This window comes from Garra rufa, chromosome 1 (genome assembly GCF_049309525.1).
Source record: "Garra rufa chromosome 1, GarRuf1.0, whole genome shotgun sequence".
Lineage (NCBI taxonomy): Eukaryota > Metazoa > Chordata > Actinopteri > Cypriniformes > Cyprinidae > Garra > Garra rufa.
The window spans coordinates 62,597,486-62,621,948 of NC_133361.1; the positions used below are offsets into that span (position 1 = coordinate 62,597,486).

The 24,463-nt window shown below is 37.8% G+C and overlaps 1 protein-coding gene across 1 annotated transcript in view; it reads left to right on the plus strand.

Annotated features, from left to right (window-relative positions):
* LOC141337880 (uncharacterized) overlaps positions 1–24,463 on the plus strand; it is a 128,380-nt gene that overhangs the window by 98,922 nt on the left and 4,995 nt on the right. Inside the window, exons 9-11 of the mRNA XM_073843461.1 lie at positions 10,783–10,932; positions 11,493–11,657; positions 23,818–23,991. Of these exons, the coding sequence (XP_073699562.1) occupies positions 10,783–10,932; positions 11,493–11,657; positions 23,818–23,991 (489 nt within the window). The remainder of the gene's footprint in view (positions 1–10,782; positions 10,933–11,492; positions 11,658–23,817; positions 23,992–24,463) is intronic.

Sequence of the window (24,463 nt, forward strand, 5' to 3'; positions counted from 1 at the left end):
ACTGAATAAAAAAAAAATAAAAAATATTGCAACTTTTTTTTCTCAGAATTGCGAGTTATAAAGTCAGAATTGCGAGATATAAAGTCGCAATTGCGAGTTATAAAGTCAGAATTGCGAGAATTCTGACTTGTTTTCTCGCAATTGCGACTTTATATCTCGCAATTCTGACTTTTGTTTCTGTTCATTTGTGACACTTTCTGGCAAAGCACAATAGGAAACGGAGATCTTGTCTTGTTAAAACGACATATTATGTCATAAAAACGATATGATTTTCCCGTTATAGAAAATATATGATTACATGTGAGCGAGCTAGGCGATTGTCCGCGCTGCCTTCGCCACAGTTCTGACATAAAGGAGGATCTGCACGCTGCCGAAGTTATAGAAATACACAGTTTTAAGTATTTTAATGTAATGGGTTCAGTTGTAGCAGCATGTTTATTAGGATTAATCTGTCTACAACAACTGCACTCAGACCCAGAGGATATAACTAACAGCAAATCCAAATACTAACCGAAAGAGAGAAAAAAAAGAGAAATTACAAACGATTTGATTGTATTATGATGATGATGATGATGATGCTTTTGTTCTGTTTTAAAATTAAGAAATAAAAAAAAAAATTAAGCCAGAATTTTCAGATTTTTTGTTAATTTTTCTTCTATTTCGACTTCGATAATTGATAAGTTTCTAAAAACAGGAATAGCTACTGTAAAAGATTTAATTGATCTTACAAAAGGTAAATGGCATGCAGCTAAATCAATAGCTAATAAAGTTGGGCTTAGATCAGTGAGATATGTTGAGGAGATAATTCGGGATCTTAAAAAATCTTTACCCCAGTCTTTTTTGACCTATGTAAACAATTTTATTGAGAATGGTGAGAGAGTTTTGTTTTTCCCAGATCTTAGAGTTAATGTAACTTTTGATTTGGATGAAGATCCAAATAATACTTTATTGAAAGGTTTTAAAGACGTATCGTTTCACAATGTTGATAAAAAGATATTGTACTTTATGTGTGTGAAATCTCTGTTCTATACTCAATTGAAAAGATGCATTGACACTAAATGGAGAGAATATCAATCAGTTTCATTAGAAATAACTCCATCATGGAGATGTTTGTATAAGCCCCCTATTCCCAAGAGGTCTGGAGACCTCCAATGGAGAGTACTTCATTGTGCTGTGGCAACAGATAGTTTTGTGTCAAAATTTAATGTGTCGGTTTTACCTGCATGTCCTTTTTGTAATATCCTTGATACTGTTTTTCATCTTTTTTGTGATTGTTTAAGATTGATCACTTTGTTTGAATTGTTGGATAAAATATTTATTAAGCTTGGTTTTATCTTTACAAAAAATATGTTTATTTTGGGTGTGAATTACAAGAAAGAACTGAAAGCACAGTGCACACTTGGTAATTTTTTATTGGGACAGGCAAAGTTGGCTATTTTAAAATCCCATAAATGTAAAAATGAAGGGTATAAAATGTATAAAAAGGTATATGAGTATAAAAAGAAAAATTGGGAGTGTTTGTTGGAGAAGGTCTGTGCTAGGTTGTCTAGTTGGAAATGGATGCTACCCCAGTTATCATATAGGGGAAGAGTTCTGATTGTTAATAATCTTATTGCATCAATGTTGTGGCACAAGCTGATGGTTGGTGATCCACCAGCGATGCTAATCCAGGAAATTCAAAGACTACTTGTGGACTTTTTTTGGTCTGGTCAGCATTGGCTGAGAGGTGCTGCTCTTTATCTGCCAGTTCAAGAAGGTGGTCAAGGACTGATAGATATTCGGGCTAGAGTGGTGGCCTTTAAACTGTAGGCCGTTCAGCGTCTTTTGTACCATCAGCATTGTGGATGGATGGATTTAGCATGTGGTCTGTTATGCAAGGCTGGACGAATGGGGCTGGACAGACAGTTATTTATTATGGCCCTAGAGAGAACTTCTTTAAGTGGTCTTAACTCTTTTTATCTCAATGTTTTGGACCTATGGAAATAGTTTTCTGTATCAAGAGATTGGTCAAAACCGAATCTGTCACTGTTAAATGAGCCCCTTTTTCTTAACCCACTTTTCCCTGGTGAGTTGTTGAACTCTGTGACCATAAGGACAAGATTGAATTCTGCTGGAATATCTACACTTCGGGACTTAAGGGAAAAAGATGGATGGATAAAAGCTGAAAATCTTGCTCAAAAAGTGGGTTTCAGATCTGTACGTCTCGCCAAGCGAGTGCTTGAGGAACTGGAAGCTGCACTCCCTGGTCCAGTTAAGATGGTTCTGAAGGAGATGTGTATCGAAGAAAACACAGAATTTAATTTTTTTCCAGACTTTAGTTTATTGATTAAAGAAGAACTTCAAGAAGAAAGACAAGCAAAACTGTTATCTTTGAATACTCCACAAATGGGGCTCTTCAGTGACTTCCGGTTATGGCGCGCAGCCATAGGTCACGCTGATTTGAGCTGATGCTAACTTTCTTAAAATTAATCTTACAAAGTGACCAAAACGTACCCACAAACGGTAAAAAACTAAAAGGAATAACCCTGCATCCGACTATGCCACCAAAAAACATAAAGCCGGGGCAACAGCTGAGATCTCAGTCACAAACTGGCTTTGGCAACGGGGAACAAGCAAGCAAGCTAACAGCTAGCGAGCAGACGGACGCTAATGAGAATGACTCCACAAACTCAATTCTCTCTGCTATCCAGTCATTAAGAGATGACATGACTAAGCAGTCGTCCGATATGCTTGAAGCCATTAATGGTTTTAAAGCAGAGCTTATGTCACATTCCAAAAGAATCGGCGAGGCCGAGGACAGAATATCGCAAACGGAGGAGGATGTTACTACAATCCGGCAGAAGGCTGGAGCAGACGGTCGAGACATTAACCAACAAGATTCAAGACCTGGAAGATCGCGAGCGCCGTTCAAATGTAAAAATGGTCGGCCTACCTGAAAAAGCAGAGGGCTCAGACGCATGCGCTTTTCTGGAGGACTGGCTCCCCAAAGTTTTGACAGATAGCTGTTCCACAACTCCTATAATTGAACGGGCTCACCGGGTGGGCCAAATCAACGCGAATCGTCCCAGGCCAATAGTGATGAAGTTTCTGAACTATAAAGATCGTGAAATAACACTAAGAGCGGCCAGGAAATTAAAAGAGCTACGTTACGGAGATCAGCGAGTTAACCTGTTCCCGGACCTGTCAGCGGAGACTCGTCAACGCCAACGCTGCTTTGATGGAGTAAAAGCCCAGCTGAAATCCATGGACATCAGGTACGGAATGCTCTATCCTGCTCACTTGATAGTGACCCATGCAGACAAGCGACAAATCTTCAAAACCGTTTTAGAAGTGGAGGAGTTCATTCGGGAGCTGAAAACCCACCACGTGAATGAAGCTAAATGGATAAACATTTAAGCTAACATACTGGTTAATTTCCAAAAGGAAAATTACTGACATTACTCCTTTTGACCTCCCCTGCCAAAACATTGAAAACTGAACCTGGCTGTCTTAAATCTTTAATTATACAGGTACAGATTTGTAAATTTCAGATTTCTTTTTTTTTTCTTGTTTTAATGTTTTACTTCTCATCTTTCTTTTCTCCTTAATAAGGGTAACGTTTTTGGTTAATTCCTATTATTTGTAGCGTTTTCAAGTTGGCTACACATTCATATAGGGTTGCTCCACATATTGTGGATCTATTGTTTTCCATAACCAAAGTTTAGAACAGGGGTTCTATTTGTGCAGGATGTTCAGGGAAATGCACAGTTCTTTGTTTAGGTATTGTGTGTGTGTGTGTGTGTGTGTGTGTGTGTGTGTGTGTGTGTGTGTGTGTATATATATATATATATATATATATATATATATATATATATTTTGTTTTGTTTTGTTTTTTTGTGTGTAGTCTTTCTTTAAACAAACAGTCAAATTATTGGATACAGAGATTCCTTATTCCACACAATTTAAGCTTAAATATCTATGTTGGAGATAAAACTTAGTAGTTGGAATGTAAGGGGATTGAATAAGATAGTCAAATTGAAGCAGGTATTAGATAGGATAAAGCAACTGAAGGTTAACATATTATTTTTACAAGAAACCCATCTGTCGAGAGAAGACACAAGTCGAGTTTCAAAAAGGTGGGCAGGACAAGTTTTCTCCGCTCCATATACCTCTCATGCTCGGGGGGGTTATGATACTTATTCATAAATTGGTTCCCTTTCAGCTACATAAACAACATGTTGATCCGCGGGGTAGATTTATAATTCTTAATGGTTTGATCGCGAACACACAAGTAACCCTAATAAGTATATATGCTCCCAATGAAGATGATCCCTCTTTCTATCAGAACCTTTTCTATACAATATCAACATTCTCTGGACAATATGTAATCGGAGGGGATTTTAATTGTGTACTGGATACACAGCTTGATCGTTCTACAGGCACAGACAGCACCCATCAGAAATCAAGGAAAATAATTAAAAACTTTATAAAAGATATAAATTTAACAGAGGTCTGGAGACATTTGAATCCTAATAAAAAATAATACTCATGTTTTTCAAATACCCACAAAACCTACTCAAGGATTGATTATTTTCTAGTCTCTAGCACTCTGTTGTGTCAAATAGACAGATGCTGGTACGATAGTATTTTACTGTCTGACCACGCTCCAATATCACTTATAATACAGTTTAGTAACTTAAAACCTACTCCATTTAGATTTAGATTCCAAACAAGTTGGCTCCAAAGTTCTAAATTTGTAGACTTCATGGGCAAAAGAATAGAAGAATATTTTAGTATCAGTACAAATCAGACAAGCGCTTCAACAAAATGGGAAGCCTTTAAAGCTTATGTAAGAGGTGAAATAATGAGCTACACAAGAAGTAAATCCAAAGAATATTATAAAAAATTGGGGGACCTCGAGCATCAAATTAAAGAATTGGAATTACAAGTTTTTGATAATGACGACCCCGAGAACAAAAAAAAAAAAAAAAAAAGCTACTTTCATTAAAAGCACAGTACAATGAGCTGACTAGCAATAAAATAGCCAAAAACTTGATGTGGTTAAAACAGTCTTACTATGATCAACCTGGAAAACTACTGGCTTGGAGAATAAAAAAGATACAAACAAATAGGACTATAAATTCTATTTTGCTAGATGATGGACAAATATCGTCAGATCCATTGGAAATTAATAATGCTTTTAAATTATATTATGAAAACTTTTATATTTCTGAATGTTTGGACACATTAGTAGATCAAAACAGTTTTTTGGATGAACTTCAATATCCCCAGTTGGCAGATGAAGCGAAATTAGGTCTGGAAAACAATTTAAGTATCGAAGAACTGGTGGATGCAGTGCAAAGTATGAGTAGTGGAAAGGCACCGGGGCCGGATGGCTTGCCAATTGAGATTTATAAGACCTTTTCTAGAAGACTAATGCCCCACCTTCTGGAAATGTATACTGAATCATATGAAACTGGAATTTTGCCCCCCTCACTAAGGTCTGCACTAATTACTCTCGTGTTAAAACCAGGCAAATCCCCAACAGATAGAGCATCTTATCGGCCTATCTCACTCATGTCCTGTGATACTAAAATATTATGTAAAGCTTTAGCTAAAAGGATTGAAATTCATATACCAAAATTAATAATGGATGATCAGAATGGATTTGTTCTTGGTAGACAAGCCTTTAATAATACTCGTAGAGTTCTAAATATATTATATAAAAAACAAAATGCTAAAGACCATGCAATTCTGTCTTTAGATGCTGAAAAAGCATTTGACAGAATTGAGTGGAATTATTTGTTTGAGACACTTAAATGATTTGGATTAGGAACTAAATGTTTAAAATGGCTTAAACTTTTATACAATGAACCGGTAGCCCAAGTCATAACAAATAATAATATTTCAAAGTTATTTATTTTGGCTAGAGGTACAAGGCAAGGGTGCCCTTTATCACCTTTATTGTTTTTATTTGCAATTGAACCCTTGGCCATGACAATTTGAAGAAGTCCAGACATAAAGGGTATGAAGATAGGAGAGAGGGATCATCATATATCTCTGTTCGCGGATGACATTGTTCTATTTCTAACTAATTTGAAGAACTCCATTCCCGCACTTACAAATATTATAGAAAAATTTGGAAGATTCTCTGGCTATAAAGTCAATAATAGTAAAAGTATTCTGTTATTACTAAATGATCAAGAGAGAAAAGCCCCTTTGACTCATACACAATTTACCAATGAATCTGGGGGTTTCACATATCTAGGGATTAAAATAACACCTGATATGGATAATATAGTCCCCTTAAATTATGATCCTTTACTGAAGGGAGTTATAGAATCTATGGACAAATGGAACACAATGCCCATTTCCATAGCGGGACGTATACCCTATCTGTTTGGCATGAGGCCCATTCCTTTTTGGAGGAGACAATATTCATTTCCCCCTTCTCACCAATATGGGGCAATAATTATTTTATACCTGGAAGAAGTGACATGGGGTTTAAAAACTGGCAGATGAAAGGGTTATGTATGGTAAAAAACCTATATGAAGGAGGTACACTCATGACTTTCCAGCAGTTAGCTATAAAATATAATCTTCCACCAAAACATTTTTTTAAATACCTTCAAGTTAGAAGTTATATATATTCAAGAATTAAAACCTATTCAGAACCCCAACTCTCTATATTAGAACAAATTACTTTAAATCACATTAACGATAGAGGAATGCTATCCTTGTTTTATAAGACATTACTGACTGGACTAAAGGAAGGCTCCCAATCATACGTTTCAGCATGGAAAAGAGACTTACAGGTGGATATCACTGTTGAGGAATGGGAGCATGTCTTTTGGCTCAAACCCAATCTATCAATACTAGATGCAGAATACTACAATACAAATGGATGATGAGAACATATATGACCCCTGTCAAATTACATAGGATTAATCCTAACATTCCAGATATCTGTACATCTGTACAAAAGATGAAATTGGTACATTGCTTCATTGTATGTGGGAGTGCAGAGAGCTGCAAAAGTACTGGAAGGAGGTTCTTGATGTGGTTTGTGAAATGACAGGAGAACATATTCCTATGGAATCAAAGTTGTGTTTATTGCATATATATCCTGAAAATTTGTCAGTAAATGCAAGCAAAAAGAAGCTCATAGATTTTAGTTTAATACAAGCTAAACGTGTGATTGCTTTAGTATGGATAAACATCCAGAGACCTGTTCTTTCACAGTGGATTAAAGAAATGTCTGATAACCTTGCACTTGAAAAATTAACATATGCAATAAGAGGTAAAGCAGAGGTCTTTAAAAAGGTGTGGTCCCCTTTTATGCAATTTGCAAATAGATGAAGTGGAATAGTATGTAATAATGACTGTTATTTGAATTCCAATGTGTTTTTATTTATATTTGACATTGGTGAATGATATTTCGTTATCTCTAGTTTTATTTTATTTATTTATTTTATTTATTTTTTGTGTTTGTATACATTATTTTATTTATTTTATTTATTTTATCTTACAGCCACCCACCCTTACCTGGTTTAAATCACTAGATTCAATCATTAGAGCTAATTAATATATCTTCCTTTAAAAAAGTACTCTCCAAATTATACAGGTTAATATCAAAATCAGACAACACATTGAGCCTACCAAACACAAAATGGGAATCAGACTTCTCCATTACTCCCGATGCTACTTTCTGGACGCAAATCTGCAAAAATATCTACTTCATGACGAAGATTGCCAACCTGCAAGTTATACAGTATAAAGTACTTCATAGATATCATCTAACTTGCAAATTATTCAAAATGGGTTTTACTTTAGAAATATGCGCTCATTGTACACAAAACACTCCAGACACCTATTTTCACACCATTTGGCATTGTACCTCAATTAAAACATTTTGGGAAAACATAAATGGCTCACTATCAAACCTTTTGGGATGTCACATCCCACTATCTCACTCCCTCTGTTTACTAGGCAACATATCATTAACCAACTTAAATAATATAAACACTCAGTTGCTCTTAGTGGCTCTGACTATCGCCAAGAAAACTATCCTCATAAACTGGAAATCAAGGAATACTATAAGTATTGCATTTTGGAAAACCTACTAATAGAGTACATGTCCAAGGATAACCAGTTCACTTCAATGTCAAAAAATACATCTGAATTACACCCCTCTTGGTTATCTCTCATAAGCTTCCTCATAAGCTTCATGAATCCACTCACCACTTTTTGTCTAAAGCCACCATCAGAATTACAATCATTTTGATGAACTCTCATAAACTATCAACAATCATAAATAAGCTGACCTGCTTTGTCTGCAGCCACCCCCAACCATACAACTTCATCAAATACACACCTCATTTTACTTATAAAAAAGATAAATATTATTTTTTTCTATTTTTATATCTTATAAATTATTAAATTAATATATTATAATTATAATTGTCCTCTTCTTGATCCTCAAACCCCCCTCATTATTGATTAAAGGAGTTTATCAAAAATGTTATTATTTCTACTATTATTATTATTATTATTATTATTATTATTATTATTATTTCTGCCATTTATCATTTTCCTCACCCTTTAAGAACTCACTCATTTACAATGAATTGAGTTAATCATTATTACTACTACTGTTTCTATTATGAATATCATCCACACCCTCCATCCTCTTACTTTTGTGACTAATACTATTGTTATTATTATTTTGGTTATTGTTTATTATTATTATGTCGGTTGTACTTTTCTACATGTTCCATTGTTTATATACTTCCAACCTCAACAAAGTTACCACACAAACACACTCACAAGCACAAATCAGGTTTACTGTCATGTATGTTGACCTTTGATGTATCACCTTTAAATAGTATATTTGTTGGCCAAAAAAAAAAAAAAAAAATCAGTCAAATTAAAACAGGATTGTAAGACCTGTTCTGTTTTGTTGGTCCATCGTTTTACAGTCTTAACTAAAGGTTTAGCAGATTTAAGTTTTTGCCCGTAGGTTGGTATAAGATGGACGAGACAGTGATCAGAGGGCCCCAGAGCTGCCCGTGGGACGGAATGATATGCTTCTTAAATTGTTGTGTAACAGTGATCCAATATATTACTGTCTCTGGTGGGACATGTAACTTGCTGTCTGTATTTTGGCACTTCACGTGAGAGATTTGCTTTATTAACATCCCCAAGAATTATTAAAATGGAGTGTTGTTGTTCTGATTTTGTGATCGGCCAGGCTTACGTACACACTCACGAGAATAAACGAGCAAAACACTTGCGCCGAATCAAATGGCCTACAATTTATGAAAAGCACATCAAGATCAGAATAGCACATCTTCTTTAACACTTTTACATCTGTACACCATCTCTCATTGATGTAAAAGCATGTCCCGTTGCCATGCAGTTTCCCCGTTGATTCTGTGTCGCGGTCTCCTCTAAACAGCTGATATCCCAGTAGATGAATCGCGCTGTCCGGTATAGCCTTGTTTAGCCAGGTTTCTGTGAAACACAGAGCAACAGAATGTGAGAAATCCTTATTTGTCCTGGAGAGCAGAAGGAGTTCATCCGTTTTGTTAGGTAGAGAGCAGAAATTTGCCAGATGTATGCTGGGCAGCGGCATCCTGAATCCATGCTGACAAAACTTCACAAGTGCACGGCGTGATTTCCCCTCCTGCGTACCCTGAAGTGTTTGATTGGCGCCAGAGGCTGCCATCCACAGCGCCATTTTGATCTTGATCAAGTTACAATACTAATGTTTGTAAATTTTTGTCTTTCAAATGTTAAACGCTAAAGCTTTTATTTTGGCAAAAACATTTAAATCTGTATTTTAGTTTACAGCAGGTTTAAATATTTATACTTATGTTTGAACATAAATGTTTGTTGACAGTGTGTGTACACAACCACCCCATAATGATAAAATCCACCCAGTGGTATTTTTTAATATTAATAAGTAATATCCCCTTTTTCAAATCAAGCCATTCTCATCATATTGTCTCTGTGATGTCACAAAAACTCAGGCCACTTCCATAATAGTTGGTTGACACAACTGTCTAGGGGTGGGTGATATGGCAAAAATATCATATCACTAATCTGAATCCACTGATTACACTCTGTGTCCTGTAGGTGTAATCCTTCCATTGAGTTAACACTGATGTTAATGTATGTTCCGTCGTATTGGAAGATGGAGGTTCCAGAACTGCAGCTTATAGAATAGGATGATACTATGATATTTCTGCAAAAAAAGATTGTGGAGACATTTCTATCGTCCATGATCAAAGATTGTCATATTGCACACTCCTAGCAGAAGTATGTACATTCTACTGAACAATAGTAATGTATTTCTTCCACAATCTCAAGTTAAACCAAACTTTTATTTTGAAGTGTTGCTGTGAATACCTTTACATTTCTGTGTATATGATATGAGACAGGAGAATATAATATAACATAGGGGATGGCAGGGGACATTTTGTTCTTGAAATTCTTCTGTTGGGATCAGAATAATCCATTTTTTTAATCCAATCTTACTAAAACGTTTTGATTGACATGAGGTTTTGATCCAGTTTAAAATTGTATGATCTAATCCAAATTCAGAATATTTTGTTTCTTTGAGCAACCTATTTTCAAGATTTGTTTCAATCTGAATCCTTTAAAAAAGTCAATGTATTTGATGTTTTGACTTTTTTGACATCCCTTGTCCCTGTTGCTACATTTCAAATTCTAGAAATAAAATCTTTAAATATGAGTCAAACTAAAATGATCATGTTGTTGTTGTTGTTGTTGTTGTTGTAGACTGTCTGACTGTAAGATTAAAGAAGGAGGTTGTGCTGCTCTGGCATCAGTTCTGAGTTCAAACCCCTCACACCTGAGAGAGCTGGATCTGAGCAGCAATCGCCCGGGAAAATCAGGAGTACAGCTGTTCAACCACCTGCAAAAACTCAAGTATGTTCAGTTTTAGTTATCGGAGTAAAAACATTAAAGCATATAACCAAGGGCTATTATGGAATGTTTAAATTTATGACTATGCAATTTCCAAATTTACTATGAGTATGAGAATAGGTTTTATCCCTGCACTCAGTAGTTAAAATAAATGAACTGAAAGCTGGAGTACAAAGTCTACAAAATTTATTTTTATAACAAATAAAATTTTAAATTACTGGAGACCACTGATATAATTAAACTAAACCAAGGTCAGTGGTAAATCTAAGATAAAAGCTAAGACCAGCCACTTCTTAAATACTTTCCATGTACCAAAACCTCAAACAAGGTAAAAAACAGTGTCTGCCCTGAAAGATTGATGAATCTGACACACTGCTTGATTAAGATAAAGTATAATTCTGTTGTAAAGGTGCTTTTAAAATCTAAAAAGAAAAGCAAAAAATATCTTGAACAATGTTCACCTTTGACAAACATGAGAGATGATGGATGAGTTAAAACAGAGTATTGCATTCACAAACGCAAAACATAAATTATGCCTTTTAACCGGATTCCCCCTTTTTCAGATTAGCACACTGTAATCTCACTGATCAGCACTGTGAGCCTTTGGCTTCAGTTCTACAATCACCAAACTCCCCCCTAAGAGAGCTGGACCTGAGTAACAATGACTTGAAGGATTCAGGAGTAAAGCTGAAACTGAAGAATCTAAACTGTCCACTCAACATACTGAGGTTTGTGTTTCACAATAATTAAATCAAAATGTTAATATTAATTTATTTTGGATATAAAAGCAAATTTTTTTGTGACTATGATTGGCAAATAATTATATGGCTGTGGACGAAAGTTTACAAACATCTTCCAAAATATGCAAAATGTTAATAATTTAATCAAAATATAATGGATAATTAAAAATGCACTTTGTTATTTAGTACTGGCCAGAATTAGCCATTTCATATCACAATCCTTTACATCCAATTTACAAGATAGATAGACAGATAGATACTGGATTTAGACAAATTAACCGGTTCAGAGGTTTTTATTCAGTGGTTGGTAATGTATATGAAATATGTTTTTATGACCTTGTGCAGTTTTTTATAATTGCTAGGACACATTTCTCAATACTAAAGTCACTTTAAAAAAATTAAAAAAAAAACTCTTTACACAGTTCTCCTAACCATCTTTCCACTTGACATAGCAGTTAATTTCACATTCAAAATGCACTAAAACTACCAAAACACTTCATAAATGCCTCAAATCAACTCATTCTTACATAGCTCAAAGTTTTTCACTAAACAAACACACTTTATCACTCAGAACACCTAACCTAAAACTCAACAAGTAGCATGATACAATGCAATATAGCATTATACAATACAATACAATGTTTTCTTTACAAAACAGGAATGATGTTCTTTAATGTTTACAAATAATTGCAGTAAAGTTACATGGTCCACATTTACATAACATTACAAAATTATTCCTAAGTTTTCCTCTTTTCTATAGATGGTAATGAAAGTAAAAACTGTAACACCTGTGAAGATGTTCAGTTACATGCAACTGCTTTGGTAGTATCTGATTTTTTTTTTTACATTCAGAATATATCCTATATATGACGTGTTATAAGTTTCTGTCTTATATATTTTTGTACTGTGCTAGGTTTTGAACTTAAGTTTAACCATTTTAAAAAACAATATGTAAATGTTCACATTGGCTTGTTTAGTACTAGTAGGTGTTTGTGTCAAAGTGATAAAATAATTTATGTAATATTACAGATGATGTGAATTAATGCATTTTGTGTCAAAGCGATAATAATTGATCCACAGTTTAACACACATAGACTGATGTTGTGTTTGCTGTGTGAAGAGTTTAGAAAATGTAACCCAAGTATTGAGAAATGTGTCCTAGTGATTGTATAAAAAAAATTATAACAGCATATTGTACTGGAACCTTTCACCATTCACACACACAACCTGACCTTTTCTGGGTTTGCGTTCACAAACATAAAACATAAATTATGTCTTGCACAATGGTTAAATTAAAATGTTAATATTAATCCTCTGATGCATGAATTATTAAATCACAAAGTTATATATATACAGTATATGAGCAATATCACACAAGTAGACTTGAGATATGGCTGTATATCGGCACGGTTGTGATTCGCCATAAGTTCACATGTTTGGTTTTCCTTTTAAACAAGTGAAAAATCATGCCAATAACTTTTTTTTTAAATATATTTTATTTTGAGGGAGTTACATTACATATCTGTCCACTTTAGTGGACACCATGCATCAACGGTATACATAGTGCGTTAATAGAAGTCATTGACTGGTCTAAAAAAATATTTTTAAAACATTTACTAAGAGTAAATGGTATGAATACACATAAGAACATTAAAAGTGCCACCGGCCCACTGGTGGGCCCATCGGCGCTCTTTATTTTGACTTTCCTCCATCACATCTTTTCTAAATCTTCATAAATGATACATTATTTTAAAGGATGAAATCGAATATTGCTTTACCATGAAAATGGTAACCCTTACTGGGCAGTTAGTGGTAAGCCTCCTCCCCCTTAGTGGGCAGTGTCAAGGGTCATATTTAAAAATGTGTAACTGCATAAAAAAGTTCAAATCCCTGCATAAAAAAATGTATGTATTCATACACATGTGAACACAGATACAAACATACACAAGCACACACACCTTCCCACCACACACTTGAATGCAATCATGCACACACATATCTTCACTCATACAGCATACAAGTATACATGCTTACACTTTTATAAGACCTAATAAGTAAATATAGACTGTAAGCATTGAAATAAATTATCAAATCTGAAGACTATTATAGACTATTATATTATATTATATTATATTATATTATATTATATTATATTATATTATATTATATTATATTATATTATATTATATTATATTTTTAATAAAATATACAAAATAAGGCAGATTCTACACATGGGTCCATAGGCAGAATTATACCCTTTGGTGCATGATGTCCACTATAGTGGACAGATATATTCTCTGGCACAGACAAAAAAAATACCAAAAAAAAGATTGTTAAAGGAACCGTATGTAAGAAATTTATTTCAGTTAATCATAAAATGGCCCTGACATGTCACTAGACAATAAGAAATCATGTTCATTTCAAATACTTATATCACTGACAACAGTGGTCCGGCCAGGATATTGTCATTTAAAAGTGAAAGTTGCAGCCCTCAACTGATGTTATTGTTGTCATTTTGTGTTTTGGTCTGAGGCTCCACCCTCCAGCTATCTACCAATCACGAAGTCAGTAGAGTTTTGGGATCCGGGTTGCCAGCTATGTTACAGCTGCAGCTATACGAACGTGTCAGATAAAACATGTATAACGTTATGAAACCTAAAGACCTCGTTATAAATCCGAAATACGTCGTGACAAAGTCCGAAATAAAACAAGGATTGGCATAGGAGATGCCTTTGAAAGATGGAGACGGCTGAAAACGGAGAAGGATTTGAAGACAGACGCCAACGCTGCTGATTTTCTCCTGCCCTGCTGAAAAAACCAGCATATGCTGGTTAGGTATGTTTTGGTGCTGGGATGCTGGTTTTAGCTGGTATATGCTGGTCCTTTGCTGGTTTATGCTGGTCCCTTGCTGGTTTATGCTGGTCCTTAGCTAGTTTATGCTGGTCATGTTGCTGGTTAATGCTGGTTTATGTTGGTCTTTGACCAGCAACATGACCAGCATAAACCAGCTAAGGACCAGCATAAACCAGCAAGGGACCAGCATAAACCAGCAAGGCACCAGCATAAACCAGCAAAGGACCAGCATATACCAGCTAAAACCAGCATCCCAGCACCAAAACATACCTAACCAGCATATGCTGGTTTTTTCAGCAGGGTGAACAGGTAAGATTCATCTATGTTTGGCTAACTTTGCTTCCGTACACAGTGGATTTTCCATGGTCGGCCGTGCTAAATGCGTTCATAAAAAGCTTTATATCGCACCACTAGCAGGGTATGAAAACAATCTATGTTCCGACTGAAATGTGGTATTACAGTACATCTTTACGAAATATTTGGCTAATCGCCATCTGTAAATTTTTGCAATACATAATTACTTCGCAAAACATCTCTTGTGAAGCATAAACATAATTAACAGAAGAAAAACAAATTACTGTGTAGGACTCGTCACTTGTCGTTGGAAGCTCCTTGTTGCAGCCTACTCCTGCAGCTTAGCTGGCAACCTTGAGTCAGGGGGGAGTGGGAGGGGATACACCGTTCTACAGTATTTTGAAAGTGATTGCAGTACCAGTTTTGGCCACAATCCTACATACGGTTCCTTTAAAATCTGGATGAAACATATTTCTGACATCCTATTTAGCTGAAAAGTATTTGTTGTACCTGTCTGGTTTTCTAAGAATAAAATAATATAATAATAAAACACTTATTCCTGCGTATATTATGTCATATCTCAAAACCCAAAAAAAAGGTACAAAAACAACAATTAAATTGAATCATGGACAGCACTTGGGGGTTTGCCAGTTGGTGATTGAGTGCTACATCTTAAAAGCTACAGCTTAAATGGTTCAAAATGGCTTCCAAATATCTGTCCATTGTAGATACCACTATGCATCAGAGGGTTAATATATTTTGACTATAGATGTAAATGTTTCATGACTATGATTAACAAAAAAATATATATATGGTTGCGGACATGAGTTTACAAACACCTTCCAAGATATGCAAAATGTTAATAATTTGAAGACAATATAATGGATAATTAAAATTGCACTTTTTATTTAGTACTGCCCAGAGTAAGCTATTTCATTTCACAATTGAGGCCTTGAGACGAAGAACCATACAAGTCCAGATTTTTTTCATTTGGATTGTGAACATTATATTATATATTTTTATTTTACTTGAAAACAGACAACAAAAGCTTCTCAATTCTAAGGAGATAACATTTTTCAGTGTCAGTATTAAAAATCAAAAGTTATTGTGATTTATATTTCTGAAATGTGGAAGAACGGTATATGTCCAGTTAGTGTGGAAGTATAACTCCAGTTCATCATATCACTTTAAACCACTAAAGATCTGATTCCTTTATCTTAGTTTTAATACAGTAACAGAAACTTCAGGTTAATATTAAGCATTGCTTTCAAGTTTATTGTTATTATTATTATTATTATTATTTAAAAACAGAAAATACAGTATGAACAATGTACAATACATAGACCTTCTTACAGTACAGGCAATAACAATGAATTATTAACAAAAAACAATATATAAATATATAAATAAATAAATAAATAAATACAATGCAGACATACATCATAGCTAAATATTATACAACATATCATAAGGTATACAAGATAAACTACTAAGCTAAACTACTATGATTCATTTTACACAATATATTATACAATCAGTACCGCCGCTCCCTATACGCAGAGTACGCAGTCTGCGTAGGGCACCAACTCCCAGGGGGGCACCATCCCAGCTGCTCAAAAAAAATATTTTTACTATTTTATTATTTTTATTATTATTTATTTTAGTTTTTATATAGCCTATTATAATAATAAATTAATATTAATAATATACATATACAAATAAACAAAAATATAAACGTATATATTGCATTTTCTGTGAACGCAGAGTAGGCTAGTAAGCACACGTGATGACGCGCAGCGACGCGCCTTTACCTCTGTTTACGGCTGCCTATGTGGCCAAAAATGATGATAATAATTGATGAACAATATGCCTGGTCCTGGAAAGAGACATCAACAATCCGGCGCCGAGAAACGAAAGAAAAAAAAAGCCCAAGATGAAGCCCGTGCATCACTTAGGTGCGTTCATAATCCTGTGAAACTTTATTTTATTCTGTCGACGTTAATAGTGTTTTAATGTCGGTAATAATTTCACGACTAACGCCTCCTTCTTAATATGAATACAAGCAGATCTAAGTAAACAAAATGACTTAAAATGCATTATATTAAAACACAGAGGCAATTATGATTATTGATTAATAATGACCATATGGTGTCATTAAATAACAGTGTTAAAATACATAATCTAATACAAAATTAACAGTTTACATTACAATTTTAATAGAAATGCCTGAAAAGGGCACCAAAGGCCTGGTAAATGCAGTTGTTACACTTACATGATGATCGAATTCCTTGTTTAATATTGACCAAACATTTAATTAAAATGTCCACATAATCTTTCCTATCATTTCCTCAACAAAAATATGTGGACATCATAACCCTTGTCTGCTTTATTGTCAAAGTCTGCTTTATTGTCAAAACTGCCACATGTACAGTGCATGTACAGGTAAAAACACAGAATAAAAATATATTTAAAAAAATACAGACAAATACAAATATTATATATTCTATAAAACACAATTTACAAGCATGGATATGATAGAAAGATAGATAAAAAGGCAGATAACCATGGTTTTTATCATAGTAAAACTGCTTAATTTCCTTTTGTATGATTCTGAGATTATTAAATCAATCAGACCACTGTATTAATAAAATCATAGCCATTGGAGGTAACTCTTTTTTGTTGATAAAACTCTTGCTCTTGCTATTTCACTCTTTATTTACCTTTTTGACCAAAAATAACTTCCGTAATATTTGGGGGAGGGGGCACAAAAGTAAATTTCTGCTTAGGGCACCCATTTGGCCAGCAGCGGCCCTGTATACAATATACCCCACCTTACCCTGTTTTCCATTGTTTATCATGATGGGCACAGTCTCTGAACTTTGATCACTTATTGTATGTTTAGATAGCTCCAATAGTGCACCTTGTCTTTATTTAGAAAAGCTGGCGCAGCGCACCTGTGTATATACTATTTCAAACTGTTCTCGCATCAACCATCTTTTTGTCTTCAGAGTCTTTGTTCTAAGCGAGTAAGTACAAACGATGCCTAGAGAGAAACTGTTCAGGAAGTGTGCGGATCCTGTTGAGGATTTTTATTGGTCAAAATGTGAACTAATCAAGCCATTTAGGTATCAAATGAAGCTACTATTATAATCATGTATTGCCTGTGTATAAGGAGGCCTAGTTATGGCCTCACAAAGTTATGGCCTTATGGAAACGAACAAACATACATTGTATGTCTACATCACAAGGTCTTCTGGAAATGAACAGACATACATTGTATGCCTATCATCACAAGGTTGTAGCCCTCTAGAAATGTGCAGACATACCTTATAGGCTCAAGCTGCACATCCTGTTTTGATAGACAATAGATGTATAGATGGGGCCTCTTCCCTAACATAATTGGTGGCCTTCAGTCCGCTTTTAGGGCAAGCAAATTGAAGTCACAAGGCCAAAAATGGGAACAATGACCATATGTATGAAATGTATAGAACACACCTAAAAGAAAACTCTATAAAAGAGGATGCGAACAGAGACCCGGCAGATTGCTCTGCAGAGTTCTCTCGGCCTTATTGTCTCTGACAATAAAGTCTCTTTTGGCATCAAAACCCAAGACCCCAGAATGTTTCTTCAAATGGGGAAAAAGGGAAACCACTACAATCCGTGTCAGAGAAATCTGACACCTGATGACGCACACGACCTTTGTGTGTTTTGTTTGGGTGAAGAGCACGCGCGCTCTTCTCTCGAAGGAGGGGAGTGCGTTCACTGTGAGAGTTTCTCCCTGAAGAAACTCCGTTCTCATTTGTCTCTTTTCTCGAGGGAATTGGGACATTCATCTGCCCCACGCGGCTCTGGTCCCGTGGCAGCCGAGGCTGCCCGGCGATTGAGATCTTGGAGATCACAGGTGGAGCTGGCTGACGAGTTTGAGAGAGGTGTTAATCTCTCGCACTCATCAGCCGGAAACGAGGACGCGCTGCTGGCGGAGGATGTGTTGTCTCTCACATCTTCTGATCCGGCAGCGAGTGCTCTTTTGGCTTCAAGCCAGGGCGAGCAGGATGTGGCTGAGATGGAAGAAGATGAGTTTTCTGAGACCGTACAGCCCACCTGCCCCGCGTATGATGAGTTGATGTCTGTTATGGACCGCGCCGCTTCCTGATTAGATCTGCAGTGGAAGCGCGCGAGGGAAGAGGCCGCTCAGGGTAGATTAGATGAGCGGTTTCTTCCCGGCCATAACAAGCCAACTCTCGTGAGCCTCCCATTCCTTCCCGATCTGCACAATGAGATCGAGAAGGCATGGGATAAACCATATTCGGCCCGCATTCACAGATATCAGCATGTTAATTATGCTGATATCGAGGGAATGCGTGGGCACGGATATGCGTCTATGCCTCCCATTGAGCAGACGTTTGCTAACTATCTCTCAGCGGGAGGAACATCGACGCTAAAGGCTCCGACCCTGCCATCCAAGCCTTTGAGGGAAACATCTCGGCTGAATGGCAGGGCATACGCGGCAGTGGGTCAGGCTGGTGCTGCTTTGCACACGGTGGCAGTGCTGCAAGCGTACCAGGCTGATCTACTAAAAGATCTGGACCGAGGTCTGGGGCTTTCCCCGGAGGAGGTGGCTGAGCTGCGCCGCACCACAGATTTGTCTCTGAGGGCCACCAAACAGACAGCGACTGCTGTTGGCAGGTCTTTGTCAGCTTTGGTGGCCACAGAGAGACATCTGTGGGTGAACCTGGCGGACATCGGGAAGAAAGAAAAGCGCTTTCTCCTCGATGCGCCGGTTTCGCCTTCCGAATTGTTCGGCACATCCGTCGAGGCGGTGGTCGAGAGATTCAGGGAGGCGAAGGCGCGCTCAGCGGCTTTCAGGTCGTGTATACCTCGTCGGTCCACGCCCCCACCCGAACACAGGGGAAAGCCGGGGCTGTTTTGGTCTACAGACCAGAGACAGGGCCAGGTCGCCAGTGTGGCCACTCGAGGCCCTCCCCCTGGGAGACGATCCAGCGCAGGTGTGGCGGCAAGCCTGGATCGGGTACCTAGGGTCTCCTCTCCTGTTTTCCCCTCACGTCTGTTCGGCTGCCTGCCCCCTTTCCCCTCGCTAAGACTCTGGGGCTGGGCCGATGATGAGATTGATGTACTCTGTCTGATGGCCCAGTATGTGAACTAAACGACATATATTTTAATAAACATTATGTGTATATGTATGTATTGTTTTGTCTACCAGCTCCACTTGGGAGCACTTGTGAGACTTTTTGTAGTATTCGAGCCCCTTCTTGAGCTCTACTGCCCCCAAGTGTCGAGTGTAGCTAGGTCTCCCCTCGTGTTTTGAGTCAGTGTGTCGAGACCTCCACTTGTATTACTCCCGTATGGGATTTGGCGTTGTTAGGCTTCCTCACTGTTCATGAGTTTTATTTGAAGCCTCCGCTATGTTGAGCTCGGCTTAGACATTATTTTACATGCGTATGCATATTTAGTTTTCTAGAAAGCCCTGTGAGAGTTGTTAGGCCTCTTCGAGCTAGAACCGCTGTGCCGAAGCCTCCGCTCTCTGAAACTAAGTTTTTCCCTTAGGCATGAGTGTAGTCAGGTTCCTTCCCTGTGATCTTTGTATACATATAAGTGAGACCTCCACTCCTAGGAGTTTCTGTTCTAGGGCGAGCAGAGCGTTGCTAGGCCTCCTCTCTGGGTAAGAGAGTCTTTCTGCTAAAGCCTCCGCTCTCCTTTAAAGCTCCGCTTTTAAGTAGACCCCTTCTCACATTATAGCTGGTAGGCCCCATTGGGCCTCGCTAACTATTTTTGGTATTGTGCTAAGCCCCTCTGCCAAAAACTGAGTGTAGTCAGGCTTCCCTCTCTTCAGAGATGGTTTTCTTGAAGCCTCCCCTCTACGGAGTCCCGCTGGTGGACTCCTATGTGAGTTTAGTACTTATTAGCGTTGAGTGTAGCCAGGTCTCCCCTCATTTAGAGTCATCATGTTAGACCGCCACTCTGTAGAGCTTTTTTCTTTGGATCGAGCGCCAGGCTCCCTCTCGTTTGAGTGTGTCTGTTTAGCCTCCGCTCTCCAGAAATACAGGCCCAGATATACAGCTAGTAGGCACTATTATGCCTCGCTAATTATTTTGGTAGAGTGCTAACCTTACCACTCACCAAGATTAAGTGTTGTAGGATTGTTTCCTTAGAAACTATCTTGAAGCCTCCACTATGCATAGTTCTGCTTTAGCATGGTAGCTTTTCTGTGAGCCTTGTCACCTCCAAGCGTTGAGTGTAGTCAGGTCTCCCCTCCCCTAGAGGGTTATCACATCGAGACCTCCACTCTGAAGAGCTTCCCTAGGATTGAGTGTTGTTAGGCTTCCTCACTCTCTAGAGAGCCTTTCTGCTGAAGCCTCCACTCTCCAAAAGCTCCGCTTCTGGGCTTTGCTATCACCCAAAATGTTATGGTGTTTTCCCTCGCTATGCTCTGGGCACCTTCTCAAATCCACAACTGTGGTGTTTACTCAAGCAAGTCTTTGAGCACTCCTTAAAATCCACGTGAGTGGTAAGTGCACAGCTGAGTCTTAGGCACTTGCTAAATCCATACTTATGGTAAAAGTCCCTCCCTGAGTGTCGGGTCCTTTTCTGAAATCCTATACGGTGTGGGTCACGCAGGGGAATCCTTTGTTCCCATCTTCGAGTTGATTCCAAAACCTCTAGTTTTTTCAACTCCATTTGATAGCACAGTTTAAAAGGTCTCCTCTAGTACTATCAGAGCCATAGTATTGAGACCTTCACTCTCACAGTATGGCAGCTGGTAGGCCCCTGTGTGCCTCGCTGTCTATTTTTGGGGGAGTGCTTCTACCACTCACCAAAAACTTAGTGTCGTAGGCTTTCTCTCTTAGAGCTGCAATCTCGAAGCCTCCACTTTACAAAGCTCTGCTTTCAGCATTTGAGCTCTTCTGTGAGTCTTATCATTACTTCAAGCATTGAGTGTAGTCAGGTCTCCCCTCGCCAAAAAGCTCCGCTTTCAGGCCCTGCTACCGCCTAGAGATTGCAATTCGGTAATTTCCCTCGCTATGCTCTGGGCACCTCCTCAAACCCACAATAGTGGTGATTACTCAAGCAAGTCTTTGAGCACTCCTTAAAATCCACGTGAGTGTTAAGTGCACAGCTGAGTCTTAGGCACTTTCTGAAATCCCTATTTATGGTAAAGGTCCCCCCTGTGTGTCGGGTCCTTTTCTGAAATCCTATACGGTGTGGGTTACGCAGGGAAATCCTTCGTTCCCATCTTCGAGTTGGTTCCAAAACCTCTAGTTTTTTCAACTCCATCCAGGTAGCACTGTTAGCAGGACTGAGTGTCGCCAGGCTCCCTCTTATTAAAAGTAATAGAGGGTCTTCTTCCTGAAGCCTCCACTCTCCAGAAACTCCACTCAGGTAGTTCTGTTGTGTAGGTTGTTGAGCCTCACTGATTACCTCAAGTGTTGAGTGTAGCTAGGTCATGAGACCTCAACTCTTAGAGCTGTTTTTCTGCTAGCACAGAGTGTTGTTAGGCTTCCTCTCGTTGAAGCCTCCACTCCCTAGAAACTCCACTCAGGTAGTTTTGTCGTATAGGCTATTCAGCCTCACTGATTACCTCCAGTGTTGAGTATAATTAGGTCATGAGACCTGCACTCTTAGATTTATTTACCTGTTGGCACAGAACGTTGTTAGGCTTCCTCTCGTTCAGAGAGTCTTTCTGCTGAAGCCTCCGTTCTTTAGAACTCTGCTTAGTATGAAGGCTTTGTAGTAACTTCATTACTTTCTGTAGCGTTGAGTGTAGTAGGTCCTCTCTCTAGGCCTCCACTCTTGAGAGTTCCGTGCTTGGGTAGCCGAGCTAGCCTTGACGCCCTGAGCTGACCTGCTAGGTTCAGCTCAGGCTTTGGCCTAGCTATTTTCGCTTTAAGCAGGGGTGATGTTCCTTCTTGACTCCTCAATCAGTCAGTTGATCACTTATCCCTCAGCATGGCGGCGTTGGTATTGACGTTCCCAAAGTGTCCGACAGGACGCAGCGTAGAGTTCCCTCCGGAAGGGAACGTCTAAGGTTACGTATGTAACCCTGGTTCCCTGAGGACAGGGAACGAGACGCTGCGTCTCGTGGCCATGCTTCGGGCCCTTCTTATGTCTCCATCAGACAAAAAGATGGTTGATGTATTCACAAGCACCCGTTTTATACTAGTAGGCGCCTTGTTAATGACGTCATAGGCTTGCGCCGGCCAGTGTCAAGTTCACTGTCGTTGTTCTATAGCTTGCTTCAGAACCGGTCATGCTGGAGGCAGTTCCCAAAGTGTCCGACAGGACGCAGCATCTCGTTCCCTGTCCTCAGGGAACCAGGGTTACATACGTAACCTTAGACGATTTTTCCCTGGTTTTTGTTCTCCTCTTTGAGTCAAATATGGTTTTCCAGCATCCCTCAAAGCCTTCCTTACTCTGTCCTTCCATTTGGTCATGTCGGCTCTCTTTTTTTTGCCGAGATTTTGCCTTTTAATGTCCGAAGCGGACATGACAGCAAGCGGCATCTCCATTCTTCTTTGTGGACATAAACGGTTTTTCCGCATGACGCTATTTTAACATTTAAAATGCGGACTCTTGGTCGCGCGAAAATATCCCCAAACTGTTTCTGTATACAAAGTTCACACATACAATTAATGTCACATGGTTATCTCATTTTTTTAGTTTTTTGGACTTATACGGTTTGGACACACTCAATTGTTTATATCTTATTCACAAGATGGATAGATAAATAAATAAATACTGAATTTACACTAATTAATCAGTTCAAAGGTTTATATTCAGTGGTGGGTAATTTTTGAGCACTATATATGAAATATTTCTATAAAAACTTGAAACAAGCTTTAAGGGATTCATGATCTTTTAATAACACCATATTGTACTGAAATCTGTCCTCATTCACACACACATGACCTGACCTTTTCTGGGTTTGTGTTCACAAACATAAAACATAAATTATGCCTTTTAACCAGATTCCCCCCTTTTTCAGATTGGCATGCTGTAATATCACTAATCAGCAGTGTGAGATTTTGGCTTCAGCTCTACAATCACCAAACTCCCTCCTGAGAGAGCTGGACCTGAGTAGCAATGACTTGAAGGATTCAGGAGTGGAGCTGCTCTGTGCTGGCCTGAGGAGTCCAAACTGTCAACTCAACGTACTGAGGTTTGGCTTTCACAATAATTGCATAAAAATGTTAATTAATTAATAATATATAAAATATATATTTATATAATATATGAAAGATAAAAAATAATAAATTAAAATATGAATCATGTTAGTATCACAGTGCTTTTAGGAAGGGTGCAACATGAAGTTGAATTCAAATGCAAAATTCTTTAATATTAATCCACAGGGGTAATCCACCGACAGGACAGGCAGAAATAGGCAGATTTTTTCTTCAGTTATTTTTACTTATTTATATATGTTAAAGTGTATTGTACAAGCTTTTGAAACTTTCACTGTTCATTTTATTGCTCTATAGTATTTCATCTTTACGGGAAAACACTGCAGGCAAAAACGCAGTTTTTTCATGCACCTGTCAAGTTTGAGACTTTGGGCTTTTTGATGTTTCATAAAGTGTTTTTTTCAGACTAGTGGAAAGAATACACCCAAAAGACACTGTTAAGTGTTTCTT